General features: G+C 39.4%; 1 protein-coding gene across 1 annotated transcript in view; it reads right to left on the bottom strand.

Annotated features, from left to right (window-relative positions):
• Positions 1 to 3,313: 3,313 nt before the first annotated feature.
• Positions 3,314 to 22,422, bottom strand: part of F9 (coagulation factor IX) — a 34,361-nt gene continuing 15,252 nt past the window's right edge. Inside the window, exons 5-8 of the mRNA XM_053580251.1 lie at positions 18,264 to 18,392; positions 16,094 to 16,296; positions 5,928 to 6,042; positions 3,314 to 5,263 (exon numbers count right to left, since the gene is read on the bottom strand). Coding sequence (XP_053436226.1) covers positions 4,716 to 5,263; positions 5,928 to 6,042; positions 16,094 to 16,296; positions 18,264 to 18,392 — 995 coding nt within the window. The 3' untranslated portion in view covers positions 3,314 to 4,715. The remainder of the gene's footprint in view (positions 5,264 to 5,927; positions 6,043 to 16,093; positions 16,297 to 18,263; positions 18,393 to 22,422) is intronic.

Below are 22,422 nucleotides of genomic sequence, written 5' to 3'. Positions count from 1 at the left end.
AATGAGGATAGAAAGCAAAAGAGACAAGAGAGGTAACTATAGCTTCTGGAGATCACAAATACAAAAGCAGTAACTGTTAAGAGGAGAGAAAAAGACTAGGGCTATAACCATAGTCATCTGGGCTAATTTTTTTTTTTTTTTTTTACATTTCCTAGAAGTTAGTAATAACTTCTTTTTCTATCCTAGGAAGAAAGTGAATGTAGGAGGCCTTTTAAAAAAAAAATTGTTTCCCTTTCTATGGCAAATCCCCTTATGTGTTCAAGATAAATACCTTATTTCTACTTTAAATGGGAGTTTTGCATAGTGATGAAGTTAATAATAGCTTTTTCCTTCTATTTCATTTATATGTTGTTACGTTCTTAATTTGGGTTTTTACTTTTAGAGCTGGGTTTTAATCTCATAAAAATGCATGTGTATTTTTGTAATACAGTCCAAGAGGAAAATAGGTTTTTATACTTACAGATCTTCATGTAAGTACATAACGTGTAAATCATGAGACCCCTTTATCTTTATGAGGTCAGCACTTAAGCATCTATGTAGTTATTGATCTAGAGAAGCTATATACTACAGCATTTCTATAAGAGTGTCAGCATCAGAGAGATTTATTATGTTGGTAAGTTTTATAGAGATCTCATATTTCACATCACAATGAAGCAACTATTTGAATGGAAGTCGTTGGATCAGGAGTACGACTCTCTTAACCAAGAGAAGCATAGCTCTCCTACTAGAGTGAAATGATCTGACCAAGAGTTTGAAATCCTTCTGTCATATTCTGTGATGGTGTAGAGAAATATTGTGGCCCTGTTCCAGAAGCCTTTGCTCTTTGTCTATATATATATATAAAACAGCCTGCCTGCTGTTCTTCTCTTCTGATACCTTTACCCCTATTGAAAGTTGAGATTAACTCAGAAATCTCAAGGCAGTCCATAGCCCCAAGAAAAGGTTGACAGAGGTCTGCCTTGAAACTACTATAGGAGTAAATAAGTAGAGTGATCTTCGGACCTGGATTGATTGGAAAGAGCAGGAGTCCCACAGACCTTTGCTCGCCATGACTCCTTTAACAGCTTCCATAGCTTACAAAACATGTTGATGTTTTTGGCTCTAACCCTGAGATTTCTAGATGGCTAGGCCTCAGATTAAAAAAGAGCCCTGATTCCTGATTGCTTGACTTGGACGGGCCTGCCAGCACCTGTAGTCTGTTTCTTAGTTATCCCACAGCTACGCTTTATTGTTAGAATTCCAGCTTAAGTGGGCTTTTGAAGCTTGCCTTCAACCTTTAAGCAATGGCTTCTGGAATATCCTCCCCAGCACAGTTGCAGTGAAATGTTACTGGAATTATAATGTGCCAGATGATACTGATGAACATGCTCTAGAAGTCAAATGTCACATCTGGAAGGTCCAGAGCTCACATATGGGCTGATTGCCAGATATCAGTACTACACATTCATTGTACATGAATTTACCAAGGGTACCTGCTAGGAGCTAGGGTTTGCAGCTCTGGTTTTTCTCACTGAAACTCTGCCTTCCAGGCTATTTGTTGATATTGTTACCTGTTTGTCAACTAGAGCATCACTAGTAAAAATTCATGAGTTTCAGTTCCAGTTTGCTGAAAGGATTGCCACTAATGCAGAATGCTCCCAGAGCCCTAAAAATATAGACAGTAGAGTTAATGTATCAGTTGAAAGCACTGTGCTTTCATAGTGCAGGGTGAAAGACCTGAGTTCTAGTTCTTCCTCAATTTTGTAAACTGATCTGTCCTAGTTCAGTAAAACGGGAGAAAATCCTTTCTTTTACCCTTGGCAGGGAAAATTGGAGAGTACTTTGTTTCTGTGACCATAAAGCAACTAATATTCAAAAGAACCCAAAAGGATTATACTTAAACAGTAAGTTAAAATGACTTGCACTATAGTAACATACTTTCTTTCACTCAGCAGGAGTTCTATTTTCATCTGTCACTTCCAATATTATAGCAGCATGTTTCAGCCCATTTAGGCTAAATAGCTGCGGTGATTTTGAAAGCACTAATGATTCTTACATGGTGACTGCAAATGCTCTAGGCAGAATCCAGCCAGGGCATGGCTGTGAAGTCACTGGCTCTTAGGCGAGCTTAAAGTCCCCACATGTTTAGTGTTGGCAACATGCCGCAGGGGGTTCGTGATGAATTTAATCATGTTCAAGTCTGTGAGAAAAAGGAGAACTGTGGCTCAGAAATTTATGGGCCCAGGAGCTCCTCCCTCTGTCACGGGAAGGCCAATCACAGGAGGTGTGAGGCAAGTTTCCCAGGGCTGCCGTTGTTAGGGGTGGTCTCTATGGCAACTCATCCCGAGCCACACTTACACTAACTGCAGAACTCTCTAGCTACAGACCTTTAGTCATTCAAACTCGAAGTAACATGTTTTATGCATGAATTAGCATCCTCCTTAAACTTAAGGCAGACAATTATAGTACCTCCTTTCTCCTTCCTTCAGCCAACAAGTGTAGAACTGATTTCTTTAATTTGTTCACGAAATGTAAACTCCAGGCATTATATTTACTTATGTGTGGTCTTCTTTTATGATACTCAAAACAAGACTAATTGCTTCTCTAGGACAAACATGGATTCAGATTCAGCAAACATTTATTGAACAACCACTGTGTGGTAGTGTACTAATTGAAAAAACAATTTACATATATTATTTAATTCTCTAAATGTATAAATGTGAATGCAAATTTAATGAAGATTATTGGCATTTGTCACACAGTAATCACTCTTTGAATAGTTGTTGAATAGAGGAATAAAAAGCCACGAAATCACAGACTATCAAAATTACAAGCGTCTTTGGAGAGCATCTTATAGATCTAATTATAAACATGGGGAAATTAAATTCCCAAATGGAGAGTGCCTTAATGCAAGGCCATCTCACAGCGATTTACACCCAATTACATCAGAACTGGATCCAGACCACTGACCTCTCCATTCACAGCCCACACCACTGCATGTGAAAGCCAGATGACAACAGGGCATCCAATCTCTGCTGTTCTGTATTGAATTTTGAGCACATTCTTCTGTTTCACCTAATGTAGTGTTTAGAATACCTCTCTGAATTTAACAAGAAAAATTTTGAGAAATTTAAAAATACATTTATTGATGTTTGAACGACTAAAGTAAATAAGTATTAAATAGAAGAACTTTAAAGAAATTAGCAAGAGTGGGGGTAGGCTGGGGGTAAGAAGAGGGAAGGAGATAGCAGCAGCTTGAGTTTGTCGTTTGTCCCATGCACCATCAAAAGGTGGGAGACTGAGTCACATTGTCCAAATACACAAAAAGCCAAAGTATGAATCAGGACATCAGTTTATTAATTCACAAAGGGAAACATAGGTTGGTTGGTCAGCAACCTTCTAGAAAATTCAAGATAGAAGAATTAATTATAATCAAAAAGTTCCTTGTTGAGCGTGAAGCCAGAAAATGGAGACTTAAGTTGGCTGATTGGAAAGACTCATGTCTTTGAGTCAGCTACACCCTTCTCCACTGCAGAGGTGTGCTGGTCAAGGAGACATGATGCTCATGGCTTCCAGCCTAGACAACTTTTTGCTTGGCCCTGGACAGTGCTGGAGACATATCATTGAACCCCTCCTTGAAGATTCTACTAGTTCTATGTTGCAAACTGACTGTTCTCTTCTTTCTGTTAGCATTTTTTTTTTTTTCAGATGGGAGACAATGTACCTGGGTCAATGTTAGCTTTCTTAGTTGAAACACATGTATATGGTATATTATATTTTATGAAATGTTTTCCTAACACACATATATAATTCACTAACTTAATTCTCTGAAAGGAGTCCCCACCCCAAATTCTTTTTTTACAAACAACTTCTCTGCTAATTAGAATTTATTTCTCATATTGTCCACCTATCAGTCACTGACACTCATATTAGCTTCAGGTATTTTGGTTTTTTTGTTTGTTTGTTTTTTGCAGTTTCTGGCCAGGGCTGGGTTTGAACCCACCACCTTTGGCATATGGGGCCGGCGCCTTACTCCTTTGAACCACAGGTGCCGCCCCCCACCCCAAATTCTTCAGACACCTTACTTCATTCCTATATTCTCAAAAGTAAGTCTGAGATGAAACTGAAAGTCTGGGTGTGATAGACATGTATGACTGCACAATAGCAAGGCATAATACTCCCTTTCCCTTCTTTAGTGACTGTGGAGGGAAAAAGGGAAGAGAAGGAACAAGAAAGAGAAAATATGATTTGGGGATTGGGAGCTGGAAAAGATAAATGACTCAGGAAAAGAAGTAGTGCTTTTGATGAGTTTTAACCGTTAGCTTCTCTTGTTTTCTTTCTTTATGAGTGTGGTGCTGGCCTTGTGATAGACTAGACCAAAGATCCTGTATACAGAATAACTATTGATTTTTTAGTGGCAGAGGCAAGGAATGCTGTGAAAAAGGAGTACCTGATGGGCAAAGTAAAGAACTCAATAATTTTGTCCAGGGTTGGGCCCATAGGAATGGTCACAATTTCCCACCATATTAGATTTCTCTAGTGATTCCACTTTCTAAGCTATTTACTCTAGTAAAATAAGAATTGTAGATGAAATTTTCCACTGTAAAGAGAAAAAGCAGTATTCATAGAATGTATATATTCAAATCTATCAAGAGATGGGAAAGTGATTGGTTAGTAGAGCACCCTGTCTATTTTCAATCCCAATGAATCAATCCCGCCCGGAAATACATTCTTCTTTAAGTGAGCTTTGTTTTTTCCTTAATCCAGTTGGCATAGCGAGATACCTTGGTATATATTCCATATTTGCCTTTGATTGCACACTCTTCACCCCAGCTAATAATTCCAGTTAAGAAATTGGTCCCTTCCACTTCAGTAACATGGGGTCCCCCACTATCTCCTTGACATGAATCTTTACCTCCCTCATGGTAACCTGCACAGAACATGTTATTATGGATTGTGAACTTTGTGGATCGAAGGCACGTGGCTCGGTCAACGAGTGGAACCCTAAGGTACTGAAGAATTGAAGCTGATCTCCCTCTGTTGAAGACTCTTCCCCAGCCACTCACATAGCCAGATCCAAATTTGAGGAAGATGTTTGTATATTCCCTGTCTGCAATGCAAATAGGTGTTACATGGCTGTTTAGTATCAAGGGTTTATCCAGTTCCAGAAGGGCAATGTCATGGCTGTACTTATTAATAGTTGCATTGTAGCTGGAATGAGGAATAATTCGAATCACATTTCGCTTTTGCTCTGTAGGTTCTGTCTTCTCAATGTCGTGTTCACCTATTGAAAATACATTTTATTTTTAGTCATGAAAAGTTATTCACACAAAGAAACAGATTTTCCAAGTGTCTACTCAGCATCACTGATCTATCTGGAAATGCCAAAGATCTCAACTTTATATTGTGATGATTTTAGTAAATTGTAATCAGGACCAATGCATATTTTTTCAGAGCAAAAGCCACTCAGAGCCATCACAGAGACGATTCTGTTTACCTATGCTGTTACAAGTCTTAAACTGGTGATAATGAATCTACTTGTCATGAATTATCCTAGATTTTCCCAATTTCAAGTATTCTGACCCACTTTCTGAGCAAAAATTCATCTGGTTATTTGAAATGCTGGCTGATGACCTACTATAGTCATGCCAGACCTACAAAGAGATACAAAGGTCAGTGACATGACACTGGCTTTGGGGAGGGCTCAGTCTAGTGGAAAAATGGACATATGAATAACCAATTGTAACCCACTCAGAAAAGTGACAATATGGGTGCATCAAAAGAACTAGGAGAGATTGGAGAATGGAGCGAGTTAAGTTTTGGAATTGTAGTCCTTTTTCCAGTAGCCCAATTTATTCAGCAACAATCCTATTAGATACCAGTAAAATATGAGATACCAATTATATAGAAGATCTAGTGATGCTCGAGATTATTATTGTTTCTGTTACCTGCAATAACTATAATGTTGACAGGAGGTACAACACAGTGGGCGGCAGTTACGACCCATTTTTCATTAATGATGGAGCCTCCACAGAATGGACCAATTTTACCACTTAAAAGGACCTGTGGAAACAAAAGAAGAATCTTACTGCATAATACATTTGATCCAGAAAAAAAATAAACATGTCTGCCAGTTACAGGAGTGAGCTAAAAGATGGCTTCTAGGTGCTAACAGAAATGGAATGTTTCTAGAAAGTATCAGCTTTGCAGATAAATTAGTGTATCTGGAGCAGTGTCAAAAAAGCCATTTCTGAACTGTCTTGAAGAGAGCACACACGAAACGGGAGATCAAGCGGAGGCAAATCTGAGGAATGGCTTCTTTTGGTGATTTAGGGCTCTTGGATTTCTCTTCCAGGTGAATCAGATTCTCTGGTGGCACAAATTCCTTCATGGAGATATGGCAGGTACATTAGAGGAACAGGTCCACTTGATTTCTCAAGATTAATACTTATCATTAAGTTTCCTGTTCCTACGTGAAGAAATCTCTTTGCTACAGGTCACTTCAAAGAAAAAAACTATATTTTTTTTTAGGAGGACTTTTCAAACCCTTTCTAAATTGTAATATTATGAAAGGAGACCTAACGCCTCCCTAAGGACTGGGCTTATAGTCATTCAGGCAGTGAGAAACAGCAGGACTCTTGCATTCCTTCCACGCTTCCTTAACCATATTCAACTCCCTTCTGGCTGGATAGTAAACTGTCTTCGTCCTACTTAGCTGTGCTTGAGTTTCGGGCAAAGTGTACATTTTTAGATAGGAGGCCAATCCATTCCTTCCACTATATATTCATTGCACAGTCACAGCAGACAATGAATATTTTCAATATCTCTATGTCTTGATCAACTTGGAGGATTTCAATTCCAGCGTAAGCAAGAGCCTTGATCCACCTTTTCAGGAAGGAAGCTGAGAAGGGTGGACGCTAGAGGGCATACTCAACATTCAGTAAGCCCTTTTCAGGAGCTGGCTAGCTCTTCCTGAACTTCTGCCCTTTTTCCAAAGCACACATAGCCCTAGGCATAAATCTATTCATAAACAAGAGAAAGGAGGCAGTCAATCCTTTAAAGTGCACATCAGAGATGGTCCTTGGGGCATGTTTTATTGTCCCAAATTCAACTTACTGAACACTGATTATGTCCTAGACACTGGAACATTAGCCTCCTGATGTGTGTATGTGGGGAACTATGGGGCTGACACATTTTAGGCTTCTGACTTCCTTTTTCATTCTCTAGATCTCCCTTTCTAACTAGCTGTGGCTTTTAATTTTGAAAAGTTGTATAAATATGAAAAACCTACATAATATAATAAACACCAGTGTGTGCACAAGCCAGACTTAATAGTCTTCCTGATTTTTTTTTTTTTTTTTTTGAGACAGAGTCTCAGTATGTCACCCTGGGTAGAGTGCTGTGGCATCACAGCTCACAGCAACCTCCAACTCTTGGGCTTAAGTGATTCTCTTGTCTCAGTCTCCCAAGTAGCTGGGACTACAGGCACCTGCCGCAATGCTGGACTAGGTTTTGGTTGTAGTTGTCATTGTTGTTTGGCAGGCTGGGGCTGGGCTTGAACCTGCCAGCTCCGGTGTATGTGGCTGGCACCCTAGCCGTTGAGCTACAAGCACCGAGCCTTCCTATTTTTTTTTTAACATTCACTGAGTATATACTTTGGGCCGATTATTGCTGTAAATGTTTTATATACATTTAATCCTTACAACCTAATATCCTGTGGAGTTATATTAATATATCCCTTGTAAATTAATCAACTAAGGTTTTGAGGTACATGTTAACTCCTCTAAGGTTAGTGTGTGGTGAAGCTAGGATGCAAACCCAAATCTGCCTGACTCTATAATTTGTGCTCCTGGGCACCCAGTATCTGTTCAAATGTCTTCTTTGAACCAGTTGCTGTAGCATCATCTGGAGTGCTTGTAAAATGCACATTTTGGGGCTTATCCAGGCCCAATTAATCAGAGTATTTGGTAGGTGGGACTGGGGAAAATGAAGTTCTCCGGAATACTCTTATGGATAATTAAGTTTGAGAATTCTTATATACCTACTGAATCAGAATTTCTGAGGCTTGGTAATCTTTATGTTTTAAAAGTGCTCACTGCAGACAGGGGTAGGCTACATACACTGTGGGGCTCAGTGAGAAATGAAAATATGGGGCCCCTTGTTCAGAATCCAGGGGAAAACGTGCCATTGAAAATACTAAAATATAGGTCGGCACCTGTGGCTCAAAGGAGTAGGGTACTGGCCCCATATGCTGGAGGTGGCAGGTTCAAACCCAGCCCCGGCCAAAAACTGTCAAAAAAAAAAAAAAAGAAAATACTAAAATATAAAGCTTTTTATTTGCCTTTGTGGTCTCTTTCACAACCAATCATATTATTTTTGAAAAAAATTTTGGTATTTACTATTATGCTTCCTCTAGCATGGGAATATTTATTGAGAGAGCACAAACCCTGAAAGGTGCTTGGGGGTGCATCCTGCAATTTAGCACCTATATGCACTTAGGATCCTCTGCCTGCCAGCCACAGGATGCTGGGCTCCAGCAGTGGAGGGTAACTTAATCTTTCCTTGTCAGTGTCCTACAGTGGCAAAGAAGGTGGGGAGATGATTCCCAAGGGACTGCAACTCCCATGCCAAGATGGGAGTACCTGGAATGGAGATCCTGTGTAGGCATATGTCTCCTCCCAAGACAGCACAGGACATATGCACCAGACCTTAACCCTCTGTGTGCTTGTGCCCAGGCCCCCACTGGGGGAGAAGGGCAGCAACAGTAGTTGAGTAGGAACCAGGAGAGAGGATATGTCTGAGTACGATGGGATGTTAGAGGTCACTGGGCAGGTGTGGGGACAGAGAGGCAGAGCAGGCTGAGGCACACAGAGTAAGGGAGTAGGAGGTTGAGAAACCACCACTGGGAGGGGGACTGCTGGGATCTGAGGCTCCATGTTCCTAGCACATGCTCTGTTGTCAAATCAGACTTGAGTTATAGGACAAAAATGTAAAATCATTGAACCTCAGAAGTGCAATATTTTCCAGTGCAGAGCCTTGAACAAGACCATGGGGTTGGCCCTGACCCCAGGTGATTTTTATCACCAAGAAAATTTGGACAACACCATTTAATGCTAGTCCTGATGGTTACAAGTGAATGCATATGTTTAAGCAACTGGAATCAAGAATTTACATGCTATGATATCATACTTCTTCTCCTCTTGCCACTGTGCTGGGGGGAATTGGACATCTCTCATCTTATGGGCTAGTTAGGCCAGAATGAATGATATCCACAGCCCCTGGGCACAGTGACTGTGACATAACTAGTTTGACTCCTGCCAAAGACTTGCTGCCTGCAGCTTCTATTGCTTTCTGGTTGATGGCTGGGAAATACGGTTGTGCTAAGTCTCAAAAGCAGTTTTTTTGCCAATCCCTGATTGGTATTAGAAATTTTACTGAGCATCTTTGCCAAGAAAAAGGCCTAAAATATATTTGCATTTAAATATATTACAAACTATTTTCTTTGGCTAACTCAGGATCACAGCTATCTAAATATTCGCTATTGGGGGCTTGAGCTGTCTGCTTGGCCAAGGACAAGTTCTTGCAAGGAGTCACTTCAAAGAATGATAGGAAAAAAGAGAAAGCATATGTTCTCAGCAAGGCTTCTGAGTTCTGATCTGTCAAACATTTTTTATATTTGTCAAAGCCTAATAGAAGCCTGTTTTCCCTTGTTTAGACATGCATATATACACACCAACTACATGCATATTCATCTACAAAATACACATTCACACATCTGTATTTATGCTCTGCATTGACAATACCAGCCCAGAGCAATAGGTGTTGCCCTATGGCTCTCTTCCCAAACTTGAACTCCAACCTTGCCTTTTCCTGTGATTTCAGTAAAACTCATATTCTCCCCACCTACTCCCCTCACCTTTACAATAACACTTTTTGAATGTTTGCTTCCTTTCACATATAAGACCATTTGTGCACGCTGTAGAATTTGTTATGCCCATAGGCGTGGTTTGCCCAGCCATTGGCCCTAGGTCATTTTGCTGGGCAGAGAGGATGCTCACTTTGGTTTTTAATGGTTAAGTACTTATTGAAATATGTTTCATCAAATAATCTTAGAGGCTCACAGTCTGACCGTTCTGTCCAAACTAGGTTTGTAGGCCCAGGTGAAATTACATATGCCATGTTCTTATTTCTCCTAATTGGAATTTTATCATCTGAGCTAGGAATAAGAGAGGAAAATAGATGGTATTTTCATAGTCTTAGAACTTTCATGTAATATTCTCCCCCCACTAAGAAAATGAAAGTTCTAATTCATGCATATAGTAACTTGGCATTCTGACTGCCACTGGGTGTATCCTAATGAATGTAAGGGATTGGATCTGCGTTGCCAGCTGTACAAGACAAGAGCTCAGGTACCTTACAGCTTCAGGCTAAAGCTGAGGGAAGCCAAGAGTAAGGGAAACGCTAAGATATAGGACAAGAAAAGAGTAAGGAATTGACTCCTTCTCTGGATATTTTCTGTAGGTTAAAACTTAAATATTGGTAAATGTATATGACACATAAAGATGAGGAAAACCACTTAGCTTCCATTGTATTCTTTTTTTTCCCAATCTAATAGAATGATCTGCATATTATTATTATTCTTTTTGCAGCTTTTGGCCAGGGCTGGGTTTGAACCCGCCACCTCCAGTATATGGGGCCTGCACCCTACTCCTTGAGCCACAGGCACCACCTGATCTCCACATTATTAAAGGTAGAATAAATATGCCTGATACAGAACTGAAGTCCACTGTAAAACAGAACATAGAAAGACCAGGTACTTCACATACAGGGCTGGTCTGGTCTTCCAAAACAGAAAACCTGGGCGGAGTTCTTGGAGCCAGTTTTCTCAGGCCCAGTATCATCAGAAGGCAAGGTCATGGGCTTGAGACCAAAACCAGAGGAAAGCTTTAGCGAGCTGAAACACGGTGTTGCTTCCTCAAATCTCTCTTTTGAGATGTTGATGAAAGCGATCTAGTAACACAGGCATTGGGAGTTTCCCCTTTTCACTAAAAAGTTTTCATTTCATTTCCTCTGTGACTGGATGAAATTCAAGTCTTGTTTTAGTTTCCCACTCGCTGAAGATACTAACTCTGCGAAATGCTTTCTGTCCCGGTGTAGTGCACTTAACCCTCCACCTTCCTCTCTCTCCTCTCGAATTGTCCCTTTAGAGTCCCTGCTTCTTTTCACTGAGTTCTCTGTGAACAGCCCGCTAGGCGCCCGGAGGGCAACACGCCCCCTGCCGCTCGGGTGGCCCGACCTCGGGCGACCCTGCGGGCGCCGGCTGGGCAGACTCGGCCGGCGGTTGGCCTGGAGGGGTCGCAGGGGGCGGGGCGCGTCGCTCCGGAACTGTGGGGGATCCTGGGAAGCGACCGTAGCCAGCGCGCGGCTGAGGGGCCCTGGCCTCCAGCAGTTGAGGTGAGGAGTGAGCGCGACCGCTGACGGGCAGGTGGAAGGCTCCGTCGGGTCTCAGCAGTGCCCTAGTCTGCTGTCACCTCTCACCAGGGGAACAAACACCCCTGCGCACGCTCCCTGGATGGGGCTTTTCAGCCGCCGCTGTCCCCAGCGATAGAACGGCTCTTCAAGTCAATTCCGACAAACATTTGTTCAACTTTTATTCCCAGCGCTGCCCAGCCTACGTAAGAACCCAGTGGTTGGGGCTTTCTTAACGTGGCCAGGATCTTGCCTGCCTGCCTGCCCCCAACTTTCACCCTTAAGTAAATCCACAAAGAAAAAGGCCGTCTTCCCCTTTTCCCTGTAGCTCTTGGAAATAGAGCACCTAAACCTTTTCTTTAACTAAATATTTCCAGTTTGTTCAAACTGTTCATTACTCCAGATGAAAGTGAACGCTCTATGTTCTTTTTCTTTCCTTCTTTCTTTCTCTTTTTTTCTTTCCTTCCTTCTTTTTCTTTCTTTTTTTTCCTTTCCTTCCTTTTCTCTCTGTCTCTCTCTTCTTTTCTTTTTCTTTTCTTTCTTTCTTTTTTTTTTTTTTTTAAGACAGAGTCTCACTCTGCCTGGGTAGAGTGTTGTGGCATCACAGCTCACAGCAACCTCAAACTCTTGGGCTCAAGTGATCCTCTTGCCTCAGTCTCCTGAGTAGCTGAGACTGTAGGTGCCCACCACAATGCCTGGCTAGTTTTTTTTTTTTCTTCTATTTTTAGTGGAGACAGGGTCTAGCTCTTGCTCAGGCTGGTCTCCAACTCCTGAGCTCAGGTGATCCACCTATCTTGGCCTCCCAGAGTACTAGGATTACAGGCGTGAGCCACTGAGCCTGGTCTCTATATTCTTCTTTGTGGGATTTCTTCACTTGGTGATTACTTTCTTTCTCACCTTTGCCACCCCTGCCCTTGCCTCCTTTTTGAGACAGAGTCTCACTTTGTTGCTCAGGAGGCTAAGAGTGCACTGGTGTCAGCCTAGCTCACAGCAACCTCAAACTCCTGGGTGCAAGTGATCCTCCTGCCTCAACCTCCTGTACCTGGGACTATAGGTATCTATTATAAAGCCTATTTTTTTTTTTATTGTTTGGGGATTCATTGAGGGTACAAAGAATTAGGTTACACTGATTTAATTTGTCAGGTAAAGTCCCTCTTCGACTAATTTTTCTATTTTAGTAGAGACTGGGGTTCTGCTCTTGATGGGGCTGGTCTTGAACTCCTGAGCTCAAGCAGTCCTCCCACCTCAGCCTCCCAGGGGGCTGGGATTACAGGCCTGAGCCACAGTGTCTGGCTGGCCAATTTAAAAGATAAAAAAGAATCAGTTCTGAAGAGAGGCTTCTATGAAGCACCAGCATTTTAAAACACTCTTTCCTAGGTGAAAATAGGATTGCTAAATAGTACTTCATATTTCAGAGCCAGATGAAATATTTTGATCACTGAAGCCCCAGCTGTGGCTTGCCTGCTCTTGATGCCCTGGCCATGGCAGGTTTGCTGCAGTGTTGACTGCAATCAAATCCAGTATTTCCTTCTTACAGGTGAACCTTGACTTGGTGCAGCTGGGCCATCCACAAATAAGGACAGATTCTGTTTTGTTTTGTTTCTTGTTTCATTGTCTAGAAGTGACTTTTATACCCTCAACTTGTCTCAGGTTTCTGAAAACCAGTAACTTTTTGTGAGGAACTAGGTGGAAGTGTTTTGGAGGAAATAATGCAGAAGTATGACAGAGCCTTTCTCAACTATCCTGGAATGTAGCTCAGCTCCTTGTCTTTGGAAAAGAATAAAGCCTAGTGCTTTGTACGTCAAAAAATCAGTACTCTTAGTTCATATAGATCAAATTGTGAATGTGTATGTGCATGTGTGCACACGTGTGTGAGTGATCTTGAGCATTCCAAATGTTGGTAGCTAGGCTGGACAGAAAAGACAACTGGCACAATAACTGTAAGTTGCAGTAGGAAGGACATGAAAAGATTTGAAATGATGTGCATCATTTATATTTTCTTCCTCACTGAACAACTGCAACTATAATAGTCTCTTCTCTTGAAAAAAATAAAATGTCTGCTAGAGTTACTAAAATTTCTTTTAGGGAAGACCTACATTGTTAAAACATTGGCAAATATCTGGATGAAAGGGGGTGGGAAACAGATATGTGAGTAAACTGAGACTTTATACCCCACCCCTTTTTAGCTCTAGTTTAAGTGTATTTGACATTTCCTTTTTGGGATGACAAGGGGGCGATGCTAAATCCAAAATGCACATATCCTGAGATTTTTATTTTATTTTTTTTACATCCTGGCACGTTTTAAAAGATAAGTCATCTTTTTAGCTAATAATAAACTGTTGGGTTGGTCAAGCCTCCAGTCTAAGGACTATTTTATGTCCCACAAACCCAAGGAAGATAACTGTCATAAAGTAGGATCTTTTGTTGTATCTACCTTATCAATGGAAGTTGGATACGTAATGAATGAAAATGCATGACAACACAAGTGACAAAATTAGATAGAATTTGATACATGGATATTTAATACATTGAAGGCATAATTAGAGTGAATTACTGAAGAGGGATTGTTCAAGGAAAGGTAGATAGGGAGGATCAATCTTACGAAGAATTGTAAAGAATAGTAAAGGTGTGGATGAGTGAAGGAAGAGATTATGATGGGTGATGGAAGCAGCCCTGGTAGGGTGCACTTAATTAGAGACGGGGTGTAAAGGGATGTAGTAGTGTGATTTTTTGGCTATATGATCAGGTACAACAAATACTGTTTTCAAAAAAAAAAAAAAAAAAGCAAAGGTAAAAGAAAGGAAAACATCAAGTCTTGGTTGTGATGTTCTGCTACCCTTTGATACCATTCTCCATAACGCCTGTGCAAATTCCCTCCATCCCCAGGTATGTTTAATACCTCACATCTATTACATTGGAAAATGGCAGGCATTCTGAAGAATCCTGGAGAGAATACATTGCTAGTCTCAGAAAATTTCATTGCTAAATCAGGGGACATTTACTTGTTCTTGGCTTAAATTGTTACCAGTCTGATGATTGAAAAGTGTTTAAAGCTATCAGTCTCTGATTGGCAGAAGTTCAAATCTTAAGGGAGAAAATATTGTAAAGTATCTTTGAAATAACTATGAAATCATGATTTTGGCTACTAGGGAGTCTTAAGTTAGATGGTAACTGCTCACTGCTCAATAGAAATTTCTTAGCTGGGCATTGGGGCAGGCGCCTGTAGTCCCAGCTATTTGGGATGCTGAGGCAGGAGGATTGCTTGAACCCTGGAGTTTGAGTTTGCTGTGGGCTAGGCTGATGCCATGGCTCTTTAGCCTGGGTAACAGAGTGAGACTCAGTCTCAAAAAAAAAAAAAAATTCTGCCGTGATGGGCGTATTCTATCTATACTTGCATTGTCCAGTACATTAGCCACTAGCCACATGTGGCTGTTATGTACTTGAAATATGGCCAATGCAACTAAGGAATTGAATTTTTAATTTTATTTGTGTTAATTTAAATGTATATAGCTTCATGTGGCTAGTAGAAGCCTATTAGACAGCACAACTTTTTATAAGGACTAGCCTTGATTCCCTGTCTGGAAGTGGGGGCAGTCCTATTCCTTCTTACTGATGGAATCAGGCTTTAGCTGTAGGCTCAGTTACTACTCAGGTTTGGCTACAAATCTAGATCTTGGTTGTTAAATAAAAACTGTGCATAGGTAATTCTGCATATGTGGGTTGTTTGCAAACCACACTTGCAGGACCAGGTGCCATGAGGCCATTATTTGATGTTTAGACCCTGGCTTCTGTAACAAATTTATTTCCTTCGAACCAGTGGTTTGCAAACTGTAGTTTGCATTGGAATCACCTGTAGGGCTTGTTTGCACACAGCTGGGCCCCACTCCCAGAGATTCTGATTTGTTAGATCTGGTTTGGAGCATGAAAATCTGCATTTCTAATGAGTCTCCAGGTGATTCTGATGCTGCCACACTTTGAGAACTATAGCTGTGGAACGAGGCCCTATCTGATATCCTGGTTCAAGGAATTTCTTGCTTTAAGCCTTCCTAGTTGAGTCCTTTTCCTTTTTCCCTTCAAAATAACCCAGTTTTTTCTGGACCTAGAGACTTTCAGGCTCTTACCAGTTTTTCCAGGGTCTGAGGCTGAAGTGGTACCCTGAACTCAAGTAGCTGTGACCTCTCCTCTAAACCTCCATATTGCTGACCATTTGCTTGTCTGGAATTCTGTTATGCTATTTCCTTGATTGCAAACCCTTCTTGACCATGTAGCTAGCTGGTTTTGGACTTTTCTTTCACCAGCTGCTCACCTATGGAGGCTTTCTCGTATTGCTTAGTGCTGAAACTTGCCTAAATATATTAGAACCTCCATAGTTGACCACTTCCCTACATTGACCACTTTCTTAAGTTGACCTGATTTTCATAGACTGGACATGCACCATATGTGTGTATCAGTATAATAGGCCTAGATTCTCATGTTGACCAACTCTGTATGTTGACCAGTTTGTTACAGTGCCTTGGGTGGTCAACTTACAGAGGTTCTACTGTATTTAGATAGGTCTATCTAGTGTCCCAGACTTAGTCTCCCACCTGGCCTATCTCTTGGCTGCTGATCTCCAGTTTTGACACACCATCAATATAAAAAGTACCTGCCATGGGAATTGACCTGGTTTGGCGTTTTCTCCACCAACAACCCGAGTGAAGTCTTGAAGTGATTGAGTGCTTTCAGTGACATTATCCAAAATAGTCTCAACTTCAGTTGAATTTTCATAGTTCATATTGGAAAAAATAGTCTCGCCACGGGTGAGCTTAGAAGTGAGTGAAACAGAAACTCTTCCACATGGAAATGGCACTAGAAAAATAGAAAAAAATAGTATTCTGATATATTTCACTGGCAAATGGGACACGTATTACAAAAATTGTACTTCTTGTCACTTCTGAGAAGCAGGCTCATCAATGTTTTTAAAAGATCTAATTAGTGAATATAGTCTCAAACTAAAAGGTTGATTGCATTATTTAGTGGAAAGTTTTCAAAACCTTCTTGAAAAGAACATTTGGCTCTGGAATTCATCATCTTTACGGAAATAGAATAGGTGTTCCGGAATCAAATTTGGTAAGACTTTTATAGCATCTAATGACTTTCTCTTTAGTTTCTTTACTAAAAAGTCTTATTCCCAGTTGCCATCCATGAATGAAAGTCTGATGATTGGTGCAGTGTAACTTTAATTTTAGAATTAGGTAAGTGGAACTCCTGCTGTTTATCAACAGGGTTTCTTTTGTAGATTAGAATTCTATATTCCAAGGTGGATTTTAGGCATTTGTTGGGGGAGATAATTATGCTTCAGTTACCTGGTTCGGAAATATTAATCAAATACCTTACTAATATGATTATTTATTATATTATTTATAAGGATCTGGCCACCTTTTCTCTTTGGGCTAGTAAAGACTATAAATCATCTACTGATACATTTGGCGCTACCAGAATGGAAATTTGTAGTCAAAGTCACTTCACGTTTTATTTTCATTTCTCACTTTGCTTCAGCCACATTCCTTATAACAGACATTTCTATAGCAATCAGCTGTGGCAAAGTATCATGAAGACAGCATGTGGTTGAGAGGACAGGAAATTAGTTCAAAATACTTATGTATAAATATACATGATCAACAATGGCTAGAGAAAAGGGACCATTATCATTGAAGATGCAGAAAAGCTTATTTTAGTTTGGCCTACTTATTCTACTAAAGCTAAGGCTATATTCAAATAAAGCAATAGTTGGAGGGGGTTCTTCATTCATTTTTCTCTCATAGCATAGAAGGGCTTGTAATGGTTTAGCTGCTATGCCATCTGTCTAGACTGGAAGCTAGGTTTTAAAGGTTAACAAATACACATGCCTCCCTAAGTAGGCTAGCTTTGAGGGAGAAGGACAGTTGGGCAGGCCCTGAAGCATTAAAAAATCTTAATTTTAGTTATAACATGTACTTCTGGTTTCTAGTTCTTTAATTTCCTCTGCCTGGTACAGTGTTAAGATAGGTATCAAACTCAGTTACAGGGAAATGATTTAATGCATCAATTTTACAAGATATCAGGCTTTGGAAATGCAAAAGAAATTATATCTAGTTTCCTTCAAATGGCTCCTCATTTATCAAATATAGTTGATCCTAATGAGGCTGTGTTTTTTTTAAATCGAAGTTTCTACTGCTCTTATCTCCAGAGAGGAGCATGGAGTGGAGATGCTTTGAATACACCAATCAGCGTGGATGGTGGCATGGTTGACATTACTGGGAAACATTGCTTTGTTTGCTGCTGTATAGATTATGCTGATCAGTCTAGCAGAACTTAAAACAGTTAGTTCCTGGAACCATTCTGATACCAAGTGTGTAAACTCAGCTTGAGTCCCAAGGATAGCAAATAACTTTGTCAAAGTAAACTAGCCAGGCCCTGAGAGAACAATGCTTAAAATTCACCATCCTTGTACTAAAAGCCTATCACTCATTTAATCATTTATGTTTATTTTATGGTATAGAATTACTACATTAATTTGACTTGATGAATTACAAATATGTATCCAGAAATCACATAAATCAATTGCTTCATAATATAAAAGCCAGAAAATTGACATAATTACATAATTTATATTTAAAATGAATATGCATTTTAGAAAATTTGTCCAATTCAAGCTACTGATCTTTTCTATGATTTTAAAAGGAAATAGAAGTAGGGATTAAAATTATGTAGGCTAGTTAAAATGCTGAAGATTCAAATACAGATTTTCTTTAAGAAATTAAAAAACAAAACAAAACACTTATTCAGATTTTGACCTGCTGGTTCACAGGACTTTTTGTCTTCTGCAAGCCGGTATCCCTCCGTACAGGAACAAACCACCTTGTTATCTGCACTCTTTTTACAAAATTGCTTGCATCTGCCATTCTTAATGCTGCATGTTGAATCTAAAAGAAAGCAAAATCGACAGTAATAGCACCATTTAATATGCATTTCTAAAAAGTACATGAAACTACTGAGTCATGTAGGGGTCAGATATAAGCTGCGAGCATTCATGGAGAGAAAATTGGGAGCCTTTAGCTAAGAGTGGGAAGAAAAGTAAAATAAAATTCTCAATTAGGCATAGAATGATGGTAGCACTATATTTGATTTGATGTAAAACTAAATGCTTGAATATTCTACCTTCACTAAATCATAGGCTGCAATTAAAAACCCCTATTTATTGAAGTATAATATATATTCAGAAAAGTACACAAAACTTTAGTATGTGTGTTCATAAAGAAAATCCACGTATTTAAATGCTAAAATGATCAATACATAGCACAGTATCAACACCCCAGAAAGTCTTTTAATTCCCCCTCCCAATCATTCCATCATTTCTTCTTTTCATAGGTTACCATTGCTTTTAACACAGTGAACAGTTTTGCTAGTTCACGAACTTTATATAAATAGAAGCTCACAGTATGTACTCTTCTGTGTCTTTCATTTAACATTTTGTCTGCGAGATTCATCCAAGTTTTTATTTTTATTTTTTTTGCAGTTTCTAGCTGGGGCTGGGTTTGAACCCACCTCTGGCATATGGGGCCGGCGCACTACTCCTTTGAGCCACAGGTGCCGCCCCGTCCAAGCTGTTTTGTATACCAGTAGTTTATCTACATTGCTGTGTAGCATTTCATTGTATTAATATTATAACTTTTATTCACCTATCCTACTGTTGATGTATATTTGAGTTCCCAGTTTTTGGCTTTTATGTGTAATGCCATAATGAACATTCTTGTATATATCTTAAGAGTAACATGAACACATAAATATACATTTTTACTGGATTTATACTTAACAAGTATAATTTTGGATCATATGTTCAGGTACAGTAGATACTGTCAATCAATTTTCTAAAATGAGTATGCAAATTTAAATTTTCCCACCATCAGGGTATGAGAGTTTCAGTTATTAGATAAATGTAGTACAGATACCTTGTTTTACTCTGAGACTTGCCTTTTTATCTTAAATATTATCTTTTATAGAACAGATGTTCTTAGTTTTAATATAGTCCATTTTATCTGTCTATGCCTTTATGGTGAGTACTTCTTATATTCTGGTTAGGAAATTTTTGATTAACCCAAGGTCCTGGATATAAAAATTTATTGTTTTATATTTCATATTTAGATCTTTAGTCCACTTAGAATTGACTGTGGTATATGGTGTGAGATAGGGAGCTAGATGCATTTTTCCCCATGTCAATATCTAATTGTCCCTTCACTACTTACTGAAATCACCAAGTATTTCCTACTTCACTGCAGCGGCACCTCAGTTACAAATCACATTGTTATATATATGCAAGTATGTTTCTGAACACTTTATCATGTTCCATTTATCTATTTGTCTATCCTTGTGTCAATACCATACTGCCTTAATTAACATAACGCTATAATAAGTCTTGATATCTGATAATGTATATACAATTATATTCTTCCTCAAACTGTCTTGGCTATCCTGGGCCCCATGCATTTCCATATACATTTTAGAATTAGCTTATCAATTCTGCCCCTTTACCACCAACAAAAAAGTGCTGGAGGTTTTGGTTGGTATTGCATTGAGTCCATCAGGAAAGAATTGATATATTTACTATATTATATTCTTTAATCCATGAACATGGTTTATCTATTCATTTCTTTAGGTCTTCCTTAATTTTTCTCAATAATGTCTCATATATTTTTGTGTAGGATTCCTGACACCTTTTTTACTTCTTTTTTTTTTTTTTAAGGCAGAGTCTCAAGCTGTCACTCTTGGTAGAGTGCTGTGGCGTCTCAGCTCACGGCAACCTCAAACTCTTGGGCTTAAGCGATTCTCCTGCCTCAGCCTCCCAAGTGGCTGGGACTACAGGTGCCGGCCACAATGCCCGGCTATTTTTTTGTTGCAGTTGTCATTGTTTTAGCTGGCCCGGGCTGGGTTCGAACTCTCTAGCTTCAGTGCCTGTGGCCAGCACCCTACCCACTGAGCTACAGGTGTCGTCTACTTTTGTTCTTAAGCATTTAGTTTTTTATGCTATTACAAAAATTATTTCTTAATTATTGCTGATATATAGACATTTAATTGATATTTATGTGTCAACTTTGTATCCATAATCTTTCTATATTTATTCCAATTGTTTAGGCCAGCGGTTCTCAACCGGTGGGTCGCGACCCCTTTGTAATGATGAAAATACATTGCAGCATTAGGAAGGTTGAGAACCACTGGTTTAGGTACTTTGGGTTTTCTTACATACAATCATTTTTCTTAAATTTACAGTATTACTTATTTTTTCAATGAACAAGAAAAACAACAACAATCCCATAATTTGATGTAGACATTGTCTCTCTGCACTAAAGTGTATTTTCTGTTACTTATTCTAGAAGTTGCTTGGCTTCCAGAGCTGGTTTAACAAATTACTCCCAGGAGTAGAATGTGAAGATCTTTAGAAATTATAGTGTTAGATAGTCCAAAGAGCAACATGAAGCTGGCTGAAGAGGGTATGTATCAAACAGAAGAGAATGAAACAGGGTCTTTAAAGGTTACTAAAGACCGAAGACATTATATGTTGTTGGTGCTCAGCATTCCAGTGGCCCATATTTTGTTTACTTTCCTATGCATCTCCCTATTAATATAAAATGTTTTTTGTCCTTGAAATGCTTTTGATCTTGCATTATATTTTGTTAGATATTAGTATTAGTATTTGCCAGTTTCTTTTTGTTAGCATTTACTTGATAGTTATTTTTGTATTCCTTGGTGTAATTTTATTTTAGGTGTCTCTTTTGTCAACAGAATACAATTATATTTCTAACTCAAAACTGTAAGTGGTCATTAATAAATTAGTTTAACCTCAATTCACATTCATTGTGATCACTGATATATTTGGCTCATTCCTGCCTTCTTATTTTGTTTTTCCTAACTGCTGTGCTTTCTCTCTGTTTTACTTATTCAGTCTCCATAACAGGAAGTAGAATGGTTCAGGGCTTGCTAGCTGAGATCTGCTGAGTTAAGAGAAATAGGTTCTGCCTTTGGGCCTATTTCTGCCTAGAGCAGAATGGGAACACAATGCACATAAAATACTTCCAACTTGTCTACATGCTCTATAGCAATATAACTTTCAGTTGAAAATGCTTACTTGTGAGTGCAATTATAACAGGAAATTTGAAACAAATATTCAATACTTCTTTTGCACCACCATCGTTCCTCTCAACCTCACCTGTGTCTTTTTCCATTATTGTGGTGCTCCGCTCTGCATGGACTTTAACCAACCTCATATACATGTAGCTTGAATTGCCTTGGCTCACACCTGTACTATGTACCTTCACTTCTTGACCTGGGGCTTCCATGTTGATGCTGGGGAATGGGATGTCATATGACTGAGTGCCCAGGTATGCTTAGCTAGGAAATTCAGAGGAGTTAATGCTCCATGGAAGACAGATACTGATGGATAAATTTTTTCACCTCTTCTTTCATCTCTGATGAACTACCCTGCGTCCAGCTCTTAAGAGTTCTTGGATATAGTCCCAGGAAATCAAGCAATCACTTGCAGTTATAGGCAAGTAGATAGATAACTCATTCTCTCATTGTTTCTCCTTTTCTCACTGCCTCATTCACCTGTCTCTTACTCTTGCCCCCTAGGACTGTATACCATAATGGAAGGCAAGCTTGTGTCACAGGTTCTTTTTTTCTGGGGGGATTGCAGGCTAACAGTGACTGTGGTTTTGAAGTATAAGATGAATTTTTGAGTAACAAATCTAAATAATTTTTAAACTATTTTACATATTCAGGCATAGGCATACTTCAAGAAATAAGGGGAGCCCAATAGACTGTTATCAGGTGGACAAAGAAACCAGCCTGAATTTTAATGTTTGCTACTAATAATACATTAAGTGTATGATCAAAAAAGATGGCACTTGGTCCTTTTAATTAATTCATTTACTTATGGCCTTACTTCTCATGAACCATGAT

This window comes from Nycticebus coucang, chromosome X (assembly GCF_027406575.1).
Source record: "Nycticebus coucang isolate mNycCou1 chromosome X, mNycCou1.pri, whole genome shotgun sequence".
NCBI lineage: Eukaryota > Metazoa > Chordata > Mammalia > Primates > Lorisidae > Nycticebus > Nycticebus coucang.
This window is presented reverse-complemented; position numbering and strand designations above follow the sequence as displayed.